The sequence below is a fragment of the Cibotium barometz genome, chromosome 6 (genome assembly GCF_041138505.1).
Source record: "Cibotium barometz isolate CiBa-2024 chromosome 6, ASM4113850v1, whole genome shotgun sequence".
In the NCBI taxonomy this organism is placed as follows: domain Eukaryota; kingdom Viridiplantae; phylum Streptophyta; class Polypodiopsida; order Cyatheales; family Cibotiaceae; genus Cibotium; species Cibotium barometz.
This window is the reverse complement of record NC_141051.1, coordinates 45,292,359-45,312,610: the sequence shown is the minus strand read 5'-3', so window position 1 is coordinate 45,312,610 and position 20,252 is coordinate 45,292,359. Positions and strand designations below refer to the sequence as shown.

The window sequence follows — 20,252 nt, the reverse complement described above, 5'->3', positions numbered from 1 at the left end:
ACGGCACCGTCGGGGGGGGGGGGGGCGCGACGACACGGCCCGGGGGGGCTGTGGGGCGTGATGGCACGGCACCCGGGGGGGCTGTGGGGCATGATGGCATCGTGCGGCACGAGGGGGGGGCGCGACAGCACGGCACCGCGGGGGGGGTGGGGGGGCGTGAGGGCATGGCTCCGGCGGGGGCCGGGGAGGGTGTTCGGGCACGGCACCACGGGGGCCGGAGGCATGAGGGCATGGCTCCGGCGAGGGCCGGGGAGCGTGTTCGGGCACTGCACCGCGGGGGCCGGGGGCATGAGGGCACGGCTCGGGGGGGGCCGGTCCGGGGGGGGCGTGAGGGCACGGCACCGGGGTGCGAGGGCACGGCTCCGAGGGAGCCGGCCGAGGGGGGGGCGTGAGGGCACGGCTCCGGGGGGTGTTTGGGCGGGCACGGCACCGCGGGGGCCGAGGAGGGTGTTCGGGCTAACTGGGGTGACGGCACGGCACGGCTCCGTGGGGGCCGGGGGAGGGTGTTCAGGGCACGGCACCGCGGGGGCCGAGGGAGGGTGTTCGGTCACGGCACCGCGGGGGCCGGGGGGCGTGAGGGCACGGCTCCGGGGGGCCGACCGGGGGGTGTTCGGGCACGGCTCCGGGGGAACGGCCGGGGAGGGTGTTTGGGCACGGCTCCGGGGGGCTGGCCGGGGGGTGTTCGGGCACGGCTCCCCGAGGGGCCGGCCGGGGGGGGGGGCGTGAGGGCACGGCTCTGGGGGGCCGGCCGGGGGGGGGTGTCTAAAGGTGATTCTCAGCTTGGCTGGCCTCCTTCCTTTTGCGCTGAGCAAAAGGAGCCTTTCTCCTCACTTTTAGAGCTGCGATTCACTTTTGGCATATGCCTTTCTGCTGATATAAATGACCTTAGCCAGTTTTGGTGTGCGATTTCCTTTGTAGGCTAGATCTAGCTCTAACACGCACCCCCAGCCCTTATGCTCTCTCTCTCTCTCTCTCTCTCTCTCTCTATCATATGCCTTAGGGACATGGGCTGCCCTAGTGGCCTTTAGGTTTCCATACTTAGGAAATTGTAGAAGAGTTAATCCACAGCAAGCTGCGAGGAGTTAATCCACAGCAATCCACAGCTGGCTGGTATTAAACTTATCTATCCTTCACTAGCTACTTGTAGCCATACCATCTCGCTGTACTTGTGCTCATATCAGAGCCTTACAATATCTTTAGGACTACCTCTCACTAAATAGCTTAGGTGTCACGTGCACACCATTCAGGTGTACAGTGACATGGCATCATTTTAGCATCATAAGTATCATCAGGATTTATCAGATATCAGATATCTTAGCAGTCATCTTAGCAGTCCATGCAAGGCATACATGTTGCCCATGAACTCTCTGGGGAAGAATGACATCCATCATCAAAGGAGGACATAAGTTTTGGGCTTCAACTTGATGCAGGGGGTTTCTCTTCCACAGAAGACGGAAGTTTGCTCCAACATTGCCTTAGGAGGTTCAGAGCTTCAGGAACGACATAGATGGTAGATGAAAGGTTTCCAGAGACAGGTCAGCGGTGACTCAGGTATTTCCAGGGAGTTTAGCAGCATTTGCCATTCAGTTCCCGCAGTACATAGAGTCTTGGCTCGAAGGATTTCACTCCTGCAGATGACCTCAGTCCGGGTAGCAGAAGACAGAAGGGGGCAGTGGTTCGGAGGAGAAGGATCACAGAGGAGTCGAAGGTTGCCAGGTATATCACCCAACAACAGTTTAGCAGCGGGGAATGTCACGTGCACACCATTCAGGTGTACAGTGACATGGCATCATTTTAGCATCATAAGTATCATCAGGATTTATCAAGCATTATTCAGGCATTTAAATGAATGTTCTCAGCATGTACCACATGGTATGAGTTGGATTCAGCATGGTAGCATCACATTAGCCATATAGACCAGCATTTAGGGCTTGTGGAGGCAGCCGACAGCTTGTTTACATCAGCCAACAGGATGCTACTTCAGCCGACCAGCATTTATGCTATTTTTGGCATAATATATTCAGTCGTGGGCTTTTGCATCTAGCCGACTGAAGCCAGGCTGGCCGACCAGCCCCCCTCACCCATATATATAGAGACCTCAGCATTCAATTCAGCACATCATCATCATCTGTCATCAGCGCATCTCAACGCATCTCAGATAGCAGCATTCAGCAGGGTGTTCTCCAACGCATCTCCTCCAGGAAGCTTTGGGAGCAGCATATCCAACCAACGCATCAGCACATTCAGCAACGCATCATCATCAGCATTCAGTACTTCATCTTCAGCAAACGCATCTATTCTCCTCAGCGTTTCCTTCCCAGGTAACAGGAGCACATCTGCGTTTCATCATCAGGTCAGCATAGCATCTGTTCCAAAGCATCCCTTCAGCATTTCCTTCCCAGGAGACAAGGGAAAGATAGTGGACAACAATTCATTCATCATATCAGAATATTCAGCATATAGGCAGCATATTCAGCAGTATAGATCCATTTGGATCTCATTTTAACCGCATTCATCATATAATATAGCTGCATTGCATTGACACATATTTGTCTATCTCTTAAACATCATTAAGTACAGTTTAGTTAGACTAAGGTTGTGATTACTACGGTCGAAGACCTTTACATGTCACATTAGGAGCTTCTGGTGTCCATCCACCATGGTTCTTCTGGTAATTGTCCTTAATTGTCCTTAACTGTGTTGTCCTTTACGCATGATCTCTATTGGCTCTCTCTTTCTCATGAGTTGACTACAATTTTTTTTCCTTGAAATAGCTATGGCTGAGCAAGAAAAGGCTCCCCTCTTGATGGTCATCAAGAGGATCTTGAGACAAATGGCGGTAGACAGAGAGTCCATCCAGGAGGATATGATTGAGTACGCTGCCATGACTGTACCCCAGCTTGAGTTAATCATCACTCACCTCTCGACACTAGTACGGCCAGTAGCCTTTGGGGAGGGCTCTTCGAGGGATCCTATTCCCGGAGGTAGCGGCACACCCGAACCCGTGCATACGCTTTTGGTGCAGACCAGGTGCAGCAGACGCCAGGCCCCAGTGTTTTGACACAGGCCGAGGGCACTCCCTTGGCACAGAGGCGCCGCCGTTCGAGGTATGCATTAATCTACTCCATGTCTAGGTGTAATTTTCATGAAACCATCCAAAATGAATCTTAAAAATTATGTGTTTTTTGTGCAGTAGTAGTAGTCAGCCATCACCATCACCAGTCTCTTCACCATGTGTGCCTCCTTCTGCACCTCCACCTGCCACCTCAGAGCTTCGCATGCTATCGGGCACGATGCCCATTAGCATTCAGGTGGATCAGAGTGGGCGAGTGCAGTATGTAGACGGTGGGGCACTTTTCCGTCGCCGCTTGAGAGAGCTCGTGCACACATACATGCCCAAGATACACATCCACTGGCGGTAATTCTTTCATGTATTTTTTAAAATCTCTGTATACATTGATATTAAATGATAAATCTAACTAAAGTGACTTTTTTTTTCAAATTGTAGGGATCAAGATGATAATGACAAGAAATATGTGTTGGCATTCCTCGCGCAGGAGTTCGGCGTTGGTCGGGACAAGACCGCTGTATTGCATGAGATGCAAACGCTTCTAAAGCATCGATGGAACAATGCACGGTACAATTATTTGCTTTGCTATGTTATTCAAGTCTACTTCTTTCTTTGAGTAATATGGTTGAATTATTGTTAAATTAAATAAAGAAAGTTTGGAACGTCAAACACCTGAAACGTTCTCTAGAAAGTTCACATACTCCCGCACTCACACACACACGCATAGTACATGGACTCATGACTATAGAACACGAGCCTAAGGGGAATCGAACCCCTAAGTAGCAGCATAAGGCCACTCTAAGACCAAGAGGCTCCCCCTACCACCCCACCCTATAGTTAGTATCATGTACAATCAAAACAAGCGATGAAAAAAAAAGGATATCGAGGTAGAAACACATTACCATTTTCTTTTGAATTGATGAGCCAAGCTGTTTATGAACAATTGGAAACTATGCCTTGCCAAAGATATCAATCTCTAAGAACACCTCGTCGTTGTCAGCCATAGCATCTTGAAGTTCCATCTCTGTTAGGCATATGCCGAGTCCATCAGGGAGTGGAGCATTGTTCGAGGTGGATTCTGAGATTTGCTCAATGTCAGCCTCTAGTAGATCTTCTCCTAGATCATCCGATAAATCTTTACCCAGATCATCCCCTTCATCATCCGTTGAGGGTGGTGTGACATTTGTTTGTGAAATCAAATTTGCTTCTCTAATGCGAAGAATTGTATCTCCTTGCCCATGTGATATAGAGGTCATTGTTGTGTCTGGTGTATTGTCGGGCTCTGTAGAGGTCATTGTTGTGTGTGGTGTATTTTCACGCTCAGTAGAAAAGGTGGTATCAAACAATCTTCGGCTTCTAGGGTTCACATGAACAATTTGCCACCATGGATTGCCATTTGGATTTTTGTAAAAGAAAGCTTGTTGCACATGCATCGGGAAGAGATAGGGCTCTTTGGTTGCTCGTAGGAGCTTCGATGAGTCAACGGACCAGAAGCCGCTTTGTTCGTGCCTCAAGGTGGCCCTTTTTCCTTTGTACTCCGCTCGAAACCAACGCACCTTCAAAATTACCTGCAATATTATAATGTATATAAACTTGTTACTCAAAGATGCTGAATATTTCAATCATTTGGTTTGCATAATATTTTGAAACGAATCATGCGTACCTGTTTCATAACACGATAGTTAATTTTGTATATGCCCTCCAGATCCCCTACGTAGCCGAGCTCATCCTCAATCAAATTTGTGTCACAAGCACTTGCACGAGAGAGTTGATGAAAGGACGCAACGATGCAAGAGTCCTGAGTAACACGAAGATCATCAATCCTCTTGACGCGGAGATGCTGACCACACACCCACATGTTACTGTGAGCTCGGACCTAAAACCACATGGGAACCACATGAACATGTATGGTTAGAATCCAGAAAAACATGTAGTATTATTCAAATTAAAATATAACATTGGAGTAACTTACCATGGTGTCGCATCCTAGGCTAAGCTCAAACTCTTCTCGTGAGATTTCAAACCCCTGCCCTCGCATCTCTCTGATATGTGTATTCAACCATTCTAGGCTCATCGTTGGAGGTGCACTCCGACCCTTTTTGGATGCCCTACTTCTCCTGTTTCTCTCTTTGCATTCTTTGTCATGCTTGTCAATCCATTTTTGCATGCAATCTGAGTTATACACCACAAAAGTACTAAGCGCTTCCCTCTCCTCAGCACTTATCTTTAGTTGGACCCCTTGCCCACATAACATCTCTGTGGTTTCGTTGTCTGATTATTCTTCTCTCCAACCAGGAGGAGCTTCGTTATCCACATGTTGCAAGTACTCAGATAGATAATACATGCACTTGTGAAGCAACCATCCCTCTGCCATGGATCCCTCGGGTCTTGCTCGCTGGCGCACAAATCCTTTCAATACCCCCATGTACCTTTCAACCCAGAACATCCATCGTGTACTCAGGGTCCCAACAATCTCTATCTCTTCAACGAGATGGATCATAACATGGACTTGAATGTCAAAAAAGGAGGTAGGTAACTCCTTCTCCATCAGACAAAGGAGCTCAATACACTCTAGCTTTCGTTGCGGGATATCACGTGAGTCGATCTCTTTGGATGTAATCCATCTATAAAGAGAAACAATGTGATTAGCATAAGATTTTTGTGACAAAGAAGTAAGAACAATATGATGTTCCACTGTCAATACCTTGTCAATGATCCCAATCGATATATAACATCCCTAATACCCTCAGTCAAACAACCGTCGATAACAAGTGGCAAGACGTGCTGCACACAGATTAGCTCTAGTGTTAACAAATGATAATGTAATGGCACCTTCATTAGAAATTGACGATACATGTTAGAGAGGCACCATACCTTAATGAAGTTATGCCAGTCGTGTGTCTTTAGACCCGAAAGAGAGTTATCATCCATGGTAAACATGTTTTGCAATGAAGCACCATAGCCCGTAGGAGTACGTATGCATCGTATCCGCTCATTGATGACGCTTATCTCTTGCTTTGTGAGTACCCATGGTGCCTGTGAATAAGTAATATTTCCTATCTCCTCATTGATTATAGGCCATAGTGATCGTTTGCAGTTGCAAATCTTTAGGTCTGCCCTTGCAGCCTCTGTATCCTTGAAGCCCATAAGATGATTCCAAAGCGAGTGTGCAACATTTTTAAATATGTGCATGGGATCAAGCAAATGAGTTATTTTAAGATCTTTCCAATACTCCAACGTATACCATATGGATGAATTTTGTGTCATTGATTTCTTGCCTCTCGACGACTGCCGCAAATCATATTCGTCATCATTATCGCTTGCAAGTTCTGCCTCCGGATCTATTAGAGGTCCGTTTGTCCACTTGACGTACCAATCTCTTGGAGTCATTCGCATTGGACAACGTCCATTCTCCACTTTACCATTAAAATGTCTCGCATTCGCTTTGGAACGTAGCACATGATCTGGAGGCAGAAATCGTTGATGTCGAAGGTATATATATTTTTACTCAAACTTCGACTATATTTGGAGCGTAGCCAATCACCGCATGGTGGACATGCTTTGTAACCCTTTGTTGATAGGCTTGAGAGAAACAAAAACTGTTTTTATGTTTTCAACATCCAAATTTTTTGATTGTATAAACAAACAAACAACTAAAGAGCCCTGCTATACCTGATGCAAAGCCATAGGCAGGATAGTCATGTATTGTCCATGCTAAAATGCCACGAACCTTGAAACTTCTATTACCCACAGGTTTTGACATATCAATAACATTTACTCCTTTCCATATTTGTTGCAAGTCATCAATGAGCGGTGCAAGATATACGTTGATGTCTTTAACTTGCCGCTTCCCTACATTGATGCATCGTTTAAATTTGACATTTTTCAAATAGAAATGAGTGTGCTATTTCGAAATGAGAATATTTGTCACATACCAGGAATCAACAAAGACAATATTAAATGCTCTTTCTTAATTGACATGAATGGTGGGATGTTGTAGTTGATAAGAACTACGGGCCAAGTTGACCACTTGCTCGATCGCATGGAAAAGGGATTGATTCCATCCAAGCCAACTCCAAATTTTATATGGCGAGGCTCCCAATGAAACTCTGGCCATGTAGCATCGATATGCTTAAATGCTTTGCTATTGCTTGGAATCCTCATGACTCCGTCTATACTTGCATTTCTCGAACTCCAATCCATAAGCTTGGCTATTTCGGGGCTGCGAAAGATGTGTTCAACTCGTGGTGCCAAGAGAAAGTGTCGCAGAACTTTCATAGGGACATTCAAGGTTCCTGCCTTGAAACGAGCAATACCGCATTTGGAAAAAGTGGTTGCATTTTCATACTCTCCACGATACAAAATGCAATCATTGACACATGCATGAATTGTGTTGTATTCGAGTCCAAGGGATGCGATCATTTTCTTTGCCTCGTCCCTCTACTTTGGGATCACATTGTTTGATGGTAGAATCTTGTTCGAAAGAAGCCTACCACTCAATTGTAAATATTTAATGAGCACAAAAGTGATTGAGAGCCATTATTTTTATGCAAACAAAATACAAATATAACTTACGATAGTAATGCAGAAACTGATGCATTACTCCATTGGTAGCGTGTTTGGAGATTCAAGATGAGTAAGGTCACACTCAATCTTGATATGGATGCACCATCGTAGATGGACCTTGAAGCTTCTTCTCGTAGAAAATTTTCATGTGGACAAGTTTCTTCTTCACTACTTGCTTGGAACCAATCGTCGATAAACTCATTGATGTCATCATCAACATGTCCCTCATTGGTCGCTTTTTCTCTGCATTTTGCATTGTACTCATCTCTAAGTCATTGATATGTACTTGGATCTTGTGTACGTAAAAGCCTCATGTACTCCTCTGGCAAGATATGGTGACTTCGGTGAGAGCTAGATACACCCTCAACATCTGGACACTGCATGTATAAACATAGTCTACATGAAGAAATGATTTAAAGTAACAACAATCGAATTATTAAGTGATATAATCATAACATTAAAACCCTTTTTACAACACAATTCAAGCATATTAGCAGCAAAAATCTATACTCAAGATAACCTTAGACAAGACACTAAAATACCCTTAGTTGTATTACTAACGAGATAATGAAATATATCATCAAATATTTGTCAAAATTAAATGCTGATTGGGCTACAAAGCTGGATACATTATTTGAAACATACATAATTTAAGAGGCCGACACTTTATCTCAAATTTCATTCTCAAAGAGAGGCTGGTGATGGCCGACGCCATCCATAATTTACAAATAATTCCTCGCCAGCTTGTAATGATCTGTAGCACACACTACTATATATATGGGTACATCTCTAATCATATAACATGGCTCGTGACTATTCTCACACTCCATAAAGTTACAATTTGTTCTCTCATTTCTCCCTCTACTACTATTGATTAGCCCTGCTATATTTCCTTGAGCATAGGGTCTTCCATCAATATAAAGCCGCGATCCACAATTATATCTAATGTTTCTTTCGGTGAGTGAGGGCGCATTAGCACAAAGCCCATATGTTGTCATACTTCTGATAAAGCGAACAAGTGCATGCCATGTGCCCCAACCATAAATGGGCCCACAAAATGACATAAGAGTCACCTCTGAGTTTGCGGGCATGCGTAAATCTTGTGCAATAAAGAGACCTCGTCCACCATTGGGAATGGTAGATGGTGCAATCACATATCGAGCACCCCAAAAGCTGAAAACCTCTCCGTCTGCTGGAAGGGCTGCTCCCAACCATCCTCCATAGCGTCTACGATCGTACGTTTGAATGAGAGATAGAAGACGATCAGGCAATGGATGATCACCCAATGTCTCTGATTGGGCACCGAGGGGCAAAGAAGTTGATGATGCCTCCTGGTACATGCTGAATAATGCATCATTGTTGATTATATGAAGGGTGAGACACACATGGAACACGATTAATAGTGCGGAGTAAACTTGGATATGAATTTATACATAGTTCTAAAATGACATCACTTACCATGGGATGCTCCCGTTCCTCTTGTGGTGGCATATCAGGACATGGACCATACTGCTCCATATGGGCAAAACATATGCGTCGCATTCGTCGATGAAAGCCATGGCATGCTGCACACCAACATGGGATTCTTTCAACGTAATATGTTTGTGAGTCGCCTAGTGTCGTAGATGATGTGGAAGAAGAGGAACCATCTCCTCTCGCAACTACAAATGGACGCACAGGAAGAGTGGGAGGAGGCGGTGTCCCAGAGGATGATCCGGAATCTGCATTCATAAAATATTAATGTCATATTAATATCATTAAAAATCAAAGAAAACTTGAACAAAAATAATACACATACAAAATCATCCTAGAAGTGTTTGTAAATGCTATGGTAGCGCACAATGCATATTTGCTTATCCCCAGGTTAGGAATAATGTTCTTCCCTCAAGAGAAACTAGTTAATTTGTAATCATACCTTCTTACTGTACTTATGTCCATATTAGAGGCTTACAGTAACCTTGCACAAAATAGTTCTTCAAGGTGTAATTGACATGCACCCAAATGCGTTAGCATGGCATATACGGACCGTCAGCCAGTCCGTATGCACTATGGATGTGCAATTGGTCCATTCGGAGAGCTAGTACGCTCTCCAAATGCACCCAATTGAGCATCCATAGCGCATACTGACCGCTACATTTATCTATTTATCTATCCACCTACCTATGTATATGTGTTTATATATCCATCTATATGTTTATTGATCGTAAATTGTGAAACCTTGTAATAACACACTGTTGTTAAATGCTTAGGAAATTTGCGGTCGTCCCTGAGCATACACGCCCACCTGCGATGTGCAAAGATTCTTGGTGGCACTTCAGGAAAGAGATTCGCTTGAGAGTGACATGGCCTCAATAGAAGGTACACAAAGTTAATTCACTCAATGCATATGATAGGTACTTCTCGAATAGCATTAATTATATATTCATATAAAAGCGCATTTAATTTGCAGGAGGCAGCACAGGCTCGTGTCCAGTTAGGGCACACCTCTCGGCTTGGCCGGATGGGCTCTAATGGCTTTCGAGCACTCTTTGTAAGTGCACAAATTTTTTGTTCGACTATCTATAGGTATTTGTATATACATACATACATATATATATATGTATCCATGTATCTATGATCTCATATGCATTCAATTCACTTCTTACTTATATATATGCAATGTTTAAATGACAGAGAAAGGATTATGGTCGAGCACCATCTGCAGACGAGATACAGAGAGCCACAATTTACGGCTACAGAGCGCTACAGAAGGAGATGCCGACACCCGACGCTTTTGTAAGTAATTCTATCAAATATTATTTTATGCCAATCAAGATCTGCATGTGTTATATGTTATATGGTTTTTTTTATACTCAAATAGCCAATAGACATTTTTAATTGCAAGAGCAACATGGTGAGAACGACATGGACGAGGTTGCTCGACAGGTAGCAGCAGGGTTATCATTGCAACCACCCAAGAACGTACAAGAGGAGGACTCTTCCTCCGATGACTCCGATTAATGATAGAGCCATTTAGTGTTGAGTTTGTAGACATAATTTTTTGATACATATAGTCGCTCATTCAGAATGATGGCGCTCTTTCATTAACATTTTCTTTATGTATGTGTGTTTTTGGCCATGATGCACATGTGTTATATCTATCAAGAGTTTCTTGAAGTGTCTACCTCCCAAATCTACAGATTTAAATGTTAATTGATTGCAAAATTTAATTTATGCTTACCGTAATCGATGTCGGCCATTGCTTTTTCAAAAGTCGATGTATGTCGATTCTTGGGTCTTTTGTCGTACACGAATGCGCGTGTGTATGTGTGTGTGTGTGTGAGAGAGAGAGAGAGAAAGAGAGATTTTTTATGATGTTTGTATACGTACGATGTGTGTGTGATAAAGAGGCAAGTGTGTATGAGAGAGAGAGAGAGAGAGAGAGAGAGAGAGAGAGAGAGAGAGAGACCAATGTTTATGTGAAGTGTGTGTGTGTGAGAGAGAGAGAGAGAGGGAGAAAGAGAGAGAGAGAGAGAGACTAATGTTTATGTGAAGTGTGTGTGTGTGAGAGAGAGAGAGAGAGGGAGAAAGAGAGAGAGAATGTGTGTGCAAGAGACACAAGTGGAGATAATGTGTATGAGAGAGAGAGAGAGAGAGAATGCGCATCGGCTAAAAAAAAACGTTCAGAACAAAGGTCTTTTAAGCGACCCCAACGGCTAAAAAAAATAATACAAATAGGGTCGCTTATGCCACCTTCGTAGGGTCATTTATGCCACCCAAACAGGGTCGTTTATGCCACCTTCGTAAGGTCGTTTATGCCACCCAAACAGGGTCGTTTATGCCACCCAAAATAGGGTCGTTTATGCCACCTTTGTAGGGTCGTTTATGCCACTCAAAAAAGGTCGCTTATGCCACCCAAACTTAGGTGTTTATGCCACTCAATTTGCGTCGTTTATGCCACCAAACAACGTGGTTTATGCCACCCTCGAAACATCGTTTATGCCACCCAAATGCGATGCATATGCCACCCTAAAAACGTGGTTTATGCCACCCAAATAGCGTCATTTATGCATCGCAAAAACGTCGCTATAGAGGTCGTTTAAACGATGTTCAAAAGCGACCTTTGGAACGACTTCTGTAGCGACCCACGTAAGGGTCGCTACAGGCTTCTACTCTTGTAGTGTGCCTATAGCTCAATTGAGAAGTCCACCATAGACCCAAAAGGAGGATAGATTGCCAGTGCTACGTGCTCAAATGCTAGTTCTTTTGGCTCTTTGGACTCTTTAGTGGACATAACAAAAACTTCCCTTAAAGATAGTCCAAAATCTCCTCAATCGCCTACTTCAAGCTCTAGGGTTATTTTAAAAGATACCATTGGTACCATAGAAATGAAACCTGAGCAAACATGTTTCTCTAGCTAGAGGAACCATTGCCCCATGACCACCTCTTTGGAAAACTACTCCAACATTGACACATCTTGTAACTCTAATCACATGGGTGAGATTATTCCAAAAGCTGCTACATGTGTTGAAGCACCCGTGATCTCAATTACAGTAGCTCTGGGACCAAAAAAGAAAATGCATTAAACTGGTTAGTCTCTATGGAAAAGTGCTATTTAGTTCTTTGATTGATGAGGAAACCATGCACAACTTAATCTCCTTTGTTGCTTGGTGCCAGCTAGGAAAACCCAAGCTACAACTAGGCTAGAGTGAGGAGTAGCAAGAAGAAAAATACAAAAGTTCTTGGTTTGTTAAAAACTGACACCTATTGTGATACTGAGCACCTTGTTGGTGACTTCCTCGTCTTTCCTAAATGTAACTTCAAAGGGCCAATCACCCTTGGCTACAATTGGTTGACAAGTGCAAAAGGTAAAAAAGACTCTATGAAAAAGATTGAACATATGGTAGAACATCCGAACAGCAAAAATTTGGTCTTCATGCAACCTTTAGTGCAGTTGCTAGCTCTCAAGGATGAGCACAAGGAGGGAGCTTTGCCATCAAATTTATTTGAAGCTAGTTGCTCAAAACCCTCAATACCATTGTCAATGAGAGATTCCTAAACCTTAACTTCTCCATCCACTACTCAAAAAAAGAAGAATCGAAGAGCTCATAAACGAAAACCAAAATGTGCTATAGAGTCCACAGATGAATCTATTAGGGAGCAGACTTCCCAAGAAGTTCCAATGTGCCCAATTTCTAAATCACACTTGGAAGAGGAAACCTATCCGAACAGAGAATATGAGAACTCCACCACCAATACCAATTACTTCACTGATAGTAGATAAGAGAAAGGCACTTATGGATGTGTCTACAGCATACCCACCTCTCCAAACTTGGCTACCTAAAAATATTTTGAGGGTACAACATAGCTTAGGAAGGGGGGAGTCAAACCATGCTTCAACATCAAAAATCCATAGACCCCCTTGCCAAGAGGCTTCTTCACCCATCAAAGCATCCACTAATGCTACTGAACTCAAAATCTTCAATGCAACGCCCCTTGAATAGGGAATAGACATGCCAATACATCATGAAGTGTACCGAGACAAGAAATTCACTCTTATGAAAACACATTGCCACCTCTTCAGTTAGATCACGTAAGCACTTCTCAAGCACTCGCATGTGTACCAACATCTAGGCCTTCTCAACAGAGAACTTGGAAAGGATGGTTACATCAAGCTTACACCATAGTGAGTAAAGGAAACACTTGAGGTGGTGACACAAGGAGAGAGTCTCATCTTTCTTCAAACCCTCCTAGACATTTCTCATCACCATGTTCACATCGAGAGGGAGCTTGTTGGAAAATTTAATATGATAAAACTGGTATTAGCCCAACGTGTACAACATTAATACTATTTACATAGCTTAAACATTATTTATTTATTTCATAATTACAAAAATATTAAAAAAAACAATAGTAAGAGAAGATAGCACTAATCAATGACACAATAGTAAGAGAAGATAGCCATGTACTTAATAGTCTTGGCTAATCAACATGTGTAGATCTTTTCTTAAGGATTTTTACAGGTTTCTCATAATGCAACAACACATTCTTCTACAATTTAGTAGACACCTACACAGGTCTTCTACAACATCAGACAAGTAGAAACAAAGTCTTTCACCAAGATCAAGAAAAGATCAAGAGCAAATGATAAGCAATGACTTCACGAGCTTCAAAATAAATAGGTGTATTCAAAACTAGCTCTTCACACATCTCTCTTTTGCAATTCTATACTTCAATTGATCCCTTAAAGAGCATAATTGCATTGCACTTGACTACTTTGCCTTTTTGTTATAGTATCCTTTCTTTTAAATCATCCTAGTCTTACGATTTTGTATCTAAAGATAAAGTATGCCAAAGGATTATGCCAAGTGCTTCATTCTACATTTATTAAACCATCTTTAGCTATATTCCAGCTCTCTAGGTAATGTGTAAGTGAAAAGGATTATTGTTAAAATATATCAAAGCGCACAACTTTTTTTTAAAAATGAAAAAGTTTAAAAAAACATAATCAAGAAGATCTAGTGATCCATGAAGAATCCTAGAAGGTCTTTGGAAAACTAGAAATAGTACCATAAGAACGATGCCTTGATTAAGGTAGGGTCAAAAAGCCTATTGAAAGATTCACATATGATGGTTTTGGAGCTCACCACTTGCTTCAAGAATGGGGGGCATATTAAGTGCAATCAAAGACTCTGAGTTAAGGACTTCTATGACACCACGGTCGGCCACCACATACTTTGACTAGCCTACCCACTAGAGAATTCATATTTCTCTTGTAATGGATTATTTTACATGTATGATCGCTACTTGAATATAAAAGGCACTCCATAGTATAATAAGGTTAGAGTTACTAGCTAGGACAATGTGTTTGCACTAGTGAAGGTAGTCTTGGATGCGCTAGAACCTCATTTTAACATTGGGCAGCCAAGTGTGAACATTATGGTCCAAGTATACATTTGTATGCATTTTTGCGTGCACTTTTGTATGCTCTCAAGTAAAGATATTGTTCTATTCTTCTCTCAAACCTTGCCTACCTCTTGCCTTCAATTCTTGTGTAAGTGTGTGTGTGAGGGAGAGAGTGAGAAAGAGGAGTGGCTACACTTGAGGTGTGGTGGTGGTGCCTTTCTTTGGCTACTTCGGTGTGCTTCCATTGACGTAGCTACTACAAGGAGTCCCCGATTCAAGCAAACTAGTAGAGATAAGTGAGAGTTTCCTTGCTAACGCATTGCATGTTTCCCATGGCATATTGGGTTTGGGTTGGAATATAGACTCCCGAGGCATGAGAGAAGAGTCCCATTGAGTGGCTGAAAGGCCCAAAAGATTTCAAGAAGGTACGGCCGTGGGGCTAGGTATCTTAACACCGTGGAAAGGACGTATCTTCTAACATCGACCTTCAAGTATTCTCATAACCATTTCAGATGTACTACACATTTATTCTCTTTTAATTCTCTTTACTCTCACTTATGAAATAGATTTAGAGATATTCTCTAATAGGATGTGAACGGGCATGGTTGTACCTTTGTGTGAAGTGAACGGCCATTCACTCCTCACAGATACAACCTGAGAATCAATTGCGCCAAGTTGTTTCTTGGTTTTCTCCTAGTTTCTGCCCCTTAGTGATGATTTTTAAGGGTTCTCTTTTTATGGATAGGTTAGGCTAGTCCCAAGCTACCTAATGTTACAAGGAATAGGTAGTTTAACCTATTAATCTAGGTTTAATGGTGGGATTAAGTGAACATGTAGCTTTTTAACTACTTGAAGAAAACCAAAATTAATAGAATCAATAGAAAAATTAGGAAACTTGTAGCTTCTGCTTTTGGTGTAGCCTTTGAATCCCTTATTGCTCCCAATGCTCCATTGAAACTCCATTGAAACTCCATTGTACAAAGAAAAACAAAATGATAAACATCAAACAAGCAACTCATACCAAACTCCTACAACTGCTGTATTTGCATTTCCTCTGGGCAAAACAAGACTCTAGCTAAGGAAGAGATTGTGAAGGACCCTAAGCTAAGTGCTATCCTCGGTAGCAGCACGAAAGATGTTCACCTAAATGATCATTCTCCTTGCATGAGAGAGGAAGAAGAGGAGATAAGAGAGATGATGCAAGGGTTGGTTCGAGAACATGCAATTTGCCAACCCTAAATGGGTTAACTTCTCATTGTGAAGCTGCTAGGGGCTCACTCCACAACACTTGTGTCACTCAAGTGGAGCTGTCCACAAGCTAGGTAGGGAAAAATGAGAGAAGGATCTATGGAGAGATCAATTCCTATCTCAATGCCTTGATGTGTGCAGCAAAAGTGAGGGAGGGAGAGAGACTAAGAAGAAGAGGAGAGAAATGAAGCATCACCTATGAGCACACACTCACAATTAAGCAAGAAAGCATGCATGAACACACAAGATTACGATCATAGCCATAAGAGAGTAAGAGGGAAGAAGAAGGAGACTGAATTGTGATAATGGTATTGTATCATTTTCATATTTCATAAGTCACTTATATACACGAGCTCTCTTTTTACAATAATCGGCTACCCACTAACAGTTAGGGGACCAAAACTAGCTCTATGTACACCTAGGATTTGTTGCTCATGGTTGACATTACACATGTTGTAAGATCGGTCATCAAGGTAAAAAATAAAACACCAATAAAATAGCATAAATATAGATGGGTTAGTGAATGTTTTTATATATAAATCTAAAACTTTAGAAACTTGGGCTAATCTTTGAAATTTTCTATCAATTTCATACACTGTTTTACCATACGTTAGCAAATGTTTGCTTCACCAATCATAAAAAGTATGATATGAACTATGCTTGTAGTTCATGTGTGGATTCTAGGAGAAGGAGAAGAGATATCAATTACAAAAGATTATTATACATCATTAACACTATGTTTAATCAATTCATAAACAAGATTAATCATTAACACTATGTTTAATCAATTCATAAACAAGATAAAAATACTCAATTTGTAAAGGAGATTGCCATGGTTGTTCTACACAAAGGCATGTTGGAGCAGTAGATGCTTTCGAATAGATAAACCACTATTATCATCTGACTTGTTTTACATATCTATAAGCTTAGGCTTGTGTCCTTCCGTGCCCGCCGCCACTTCATGGTGGGCATTCACACATGAGTGGACATAGGCATTAACTCCAACACTCCCCCTTAATGCAAATGTCTTCATAAGGGAAAGTGAGAGAAAGTGTTCTAATGTGATGATTATGTATGCATGTGAATGCTATATATAATCTTTACATCAATGAATGTGAGGAACAAGATTATGAAAATGTGTAGAGGGTAGCAAATGGCATATGCTTTGGTAATTGAGACTTGAGCTTGGAGATTATCTTTGTGATGATATTAGTCTTTATCATTCTTAAATGAGGGAAGTTGATGTCGATGTTGTATGCCTCTTGGACAACAAAAGTTGTTCTTCTTCTCGATCTTGAACCTACAAATTTCTCCCCCTCAAGAGAGAGGAGAGGAACTACGTTGTTGGTGTATTGTTACATGGCAAAGTAGAAAGAAAGTTTAAGTAGGTGATCCTTGATTATCAAAATGAAGATTGGTATGTTAAGGTGTGTGTAGTTATTTAGGTGATAAATGACATATTGTTACATACTTGTGATAAGGGATATGTTGGTGGAAACAATGGAACATATTAAAGTTTGCCAAAGTAATTGTTAGCTCTTATGAGCCTATCACTAATGAATTTTTCAATGATATTTTTTTTCATATAATTGTTTTCAAATCATTTCCATTGCTTCTTTGGGCTTGGCCACTTTGGGCGTGCGTCGATATATTCCAATCTTTCCATTGCCACATATTCGCAAAATTCTTTCCTTTTTTCAGATAAGCAGACCAAGAAAAGATGGTTTGAAGACCATCGAGAATGTCATGAATGTGTATCAAGATTTGTGTACAAAAGGATTGTAGGATTTCTAGTTATGTATCTCGACCATGCTTTGATGATTGCCTTGTCGAAATAAATTAGAATATCAATGGGTTGATTGATCTATCTATGTAATACGTAATCTCATTGTTAGGAGCTTTAGACCTTTCTTTCTGGGAGCTATGCGTTTTAGGGTTGTTTAAGGCTAAAAATGATTGAAATGTGGTCAGAATGCATCAGACATTGTGAGGTGAAATGCATGAGGCATTGAAGGCAGTATTTAATCAATTGATAAACAACATCAGAAACGCTCAGCTTGTAAAGGAGATCACCACCTGTACATGATGCCAGAGGGCGGGTACATGGTTGCATGCAGCGGTCAGAGGGAGCATGCAATTAATAAGGAGAAACACTGACTATATTACAGCACGCTAGTTAGGAAGACTGATCGGATTTGCGCAGACAATCGAATCAGAATCAAGGGGCGAGTCCGGGAGATAGAGGCGTTACGGGAGAAGGCTAGGCGCAGCAAGATCGGTGAGAAAGCGTGAGAGAGTACACCACAGGCCAACAGGAAAGAAGGCATGATACCATGTGGATTTTAGGAAGAGATCAATTACAACAGACCCTACATCATTAACACAGTATTTATTTAATCAATTGATAAACCAGATAAGAAATGCTCAGTTTGTGGAGGAGATCGCCATTGTCGTTGTACACAGAGGCAGGTTGGAGCAGGAGACGCGTTATTATCAATTGACTTGCTTTACATATTTATAAGCCTAGGCTTGTTACTTTCGTGCCCGGCGCCCGCTACCTCATAACATCATGCATGCTACTTACAAGACGGAGTTGTGGACTCAATATATTGCTGGGGATAGCGAGGATGAGCAAAGCAAGCGAAATGCACACCGCGGACTCCTGCAACACTATGGTGATTGTGTTGGCCCTCGTAGGTGAGAACGAGCATGCTAGGGTTACGAAGACATCGCTCTACACGCTTCTTGACTGAGCATGCGTTGTTTGTGCACCGGTAGTAGTTTCTGCAGGAACCCACATCAAATATGCGATCAAAACTAAGAGATGATACCGTTCGATGAGGATAGGACTTCCTTTGTCAGCGAAACCTCACGATATGCAGGAAAGACATAGCTCCAAACCTTGGAAATGGGCTGTTCTTGACTCCTTTACGTCCATATTTGCGCCATTTGTAACCATCCGGTACGTGCTCGAACTGACTCTCGAGAACTATTGCAATTCTCGGCTGGCGGTCACGCCTTAGCGCATTTTTTGTTGGTTTTCTACACAATGACAATCGGCAAACAAGGTCAAAAATGACAAGAGAGATCTTGAATTAAACCATTGCGGCCAAAAATGAAAGAATCTCTCGAGTTAAACCTGCAGTGGTCTTTGCTATAGTCGTCTATACATTAGAGAAAATAAAATTACTCTCTTGACTGATTAATCCAAGGAGTAAATAAATAATAAATTGGGCTTTACACGCTCGAAACAAAAAGAAAAAGAGATCAGGGGGCCCACTGTTTCCTGGTTGAAGCTAAGATCACGGCTGCTGATGTCTCCTTCTCATCCGCATCCTCTTCTTGGTGTGAGGCTTTGTCTTTCATCATCGGCCAACCAGATTTGCAGACTGTTTCACTGAATTCTTGATCGCCATCACTAACACTAGCTGCTGCGGGTGGATGCTGCCAACAAGGAATGCTTGCAACGCCGCCTTCAATTTCTTCATGTCCATGAGCGCCAGAATTAGGGGCTATTGTATTATCACGAATTGTGGTCGTAATGGCACCTTGTTCTTGTTGTGCTCGAGTACCATTGATGATATAATCAATGGTTGAATCAAGCTCTAGTGCAGGTGAGGCTGAATATTGCCAGCATGGGCAGTTTTCATCGCAGCTAGTTTCTCCGTCCTCCTGCAAGAAGGTCGCAGGTACCATATCAACAAACCCAACATCGCAAGAATGTGCAGGTGCCATAGCAAATGCTTTATCATCAGCACTTATGCTCTGTTCTAGTTCTTCTTCTTTTGCAGTACTGGTGATATAATCAAAGTTGATCCCCTCATCACACTCCAGCATTGTGTCCATGAAACTGCAGTTTTTCCATTCATATGCGCTGCAGAGGTCAGTGTGTGTAGATTCCCAGGGTACTAGAACCGAAGCCATTATACTTAAACTACTGATCGGCTAACCTCTACAAAAGCTGCTTGTGGTATTAAGACAGAAATCATGTGAATAAAGCTTGGGAGGCAATGAGAAACTCTTATATACAGTCTCCTGGGTGGAATCGTGGCTGGAGAGATCGGGATGTCACGACACACGTAGTAGTACCACTAATGCAGCTAGAAAAAGACGACATGATTAACTGTATGCAGAGCGGCTAGAATTCGTTACTTTATAAAAGAAGGTACTCAGCATGAATTTTTGTCAACAAGACTTCACATCTACGAAAATTAAGCATGATATTACTGCGTGTAAGCAGTACCTCGACGAGATAGCTGCCCGTAATCCAGCTCATCCTCCAGGCTATCTCCACCGGCCAGCACCTTATTTTGACTAGTTTAAATACATATGTTCTGCTCGAGTGAAATTAAGGACAACAGGTTTAGGATTTTAGTGTAATTCTAAGGTAGCTCTCTTATACTCTTATAGGTAACTTTTTAGTGTAATTCTAAGGTAGCTCTCTTGTACTCGTATACGCAACTTTTTAGTGTAATTATAAGGT

At 42.4% G+C, this 20,252-nt stretch overlaps 1 protein-coding gene across 1 annotated transcript; it reads right to left on the bottom strand.

The window, feature by feature from the left end:
- Positions 1-18,089: 18,089 nt before the first annotated feature.
- On the bottom strand, positions 18,090-19,773 carry LOC147637791 (putative WRKY transcription factor 4). The gene is made up of 3 exons (XM_086798941.1): positions 19,050-19,773; positions 18,671-18,811; positions 18,090-18,553 (listed from the first exon to the last, which is right to left on the bottom strand). The coding sequence occupies exons 1-3, from the start codon at positions 19,691-19,693 to the stop codon at positions 18,346-18,348; spliced, it is 993 nt and encodes a 330-aa protein (XP_086655067.1). The 5' UTR covers positions 19,694-19,773; the 3' UTR covers positions 18,090-18,345.
- Positions 19,774-20,252: the final 479 nt, after the last annotated feature.

What these genes read in the sequence shown, in the direction of transcription:
- LOC147637791 (XM_086798941.1), bottom strand. Translation starts at nt 19,693, where the DNA reads ATGGCTTCGGTTCTAGTACCCTGGGAATCTACACACACTGACCTCTGC. An exon ending in TTAGCTTCAACCAGGAAACA is followed by an intron (nt 18,812 to 19,049) that starts GTGGGCCCCCTG and finishes GTCATTGTGTAG; the next exon opens with AAAACCAACAAAAAATGCGC. An exon ending in AAGAACAGCCCATTTCCAAG is followed by an intron (nt 18,554 to 18,670) that starts GTTTGGAGCTAT and finishes GGGTTCCTGCAG; the next exon opens with AAACTACTACCGGTGCACAA.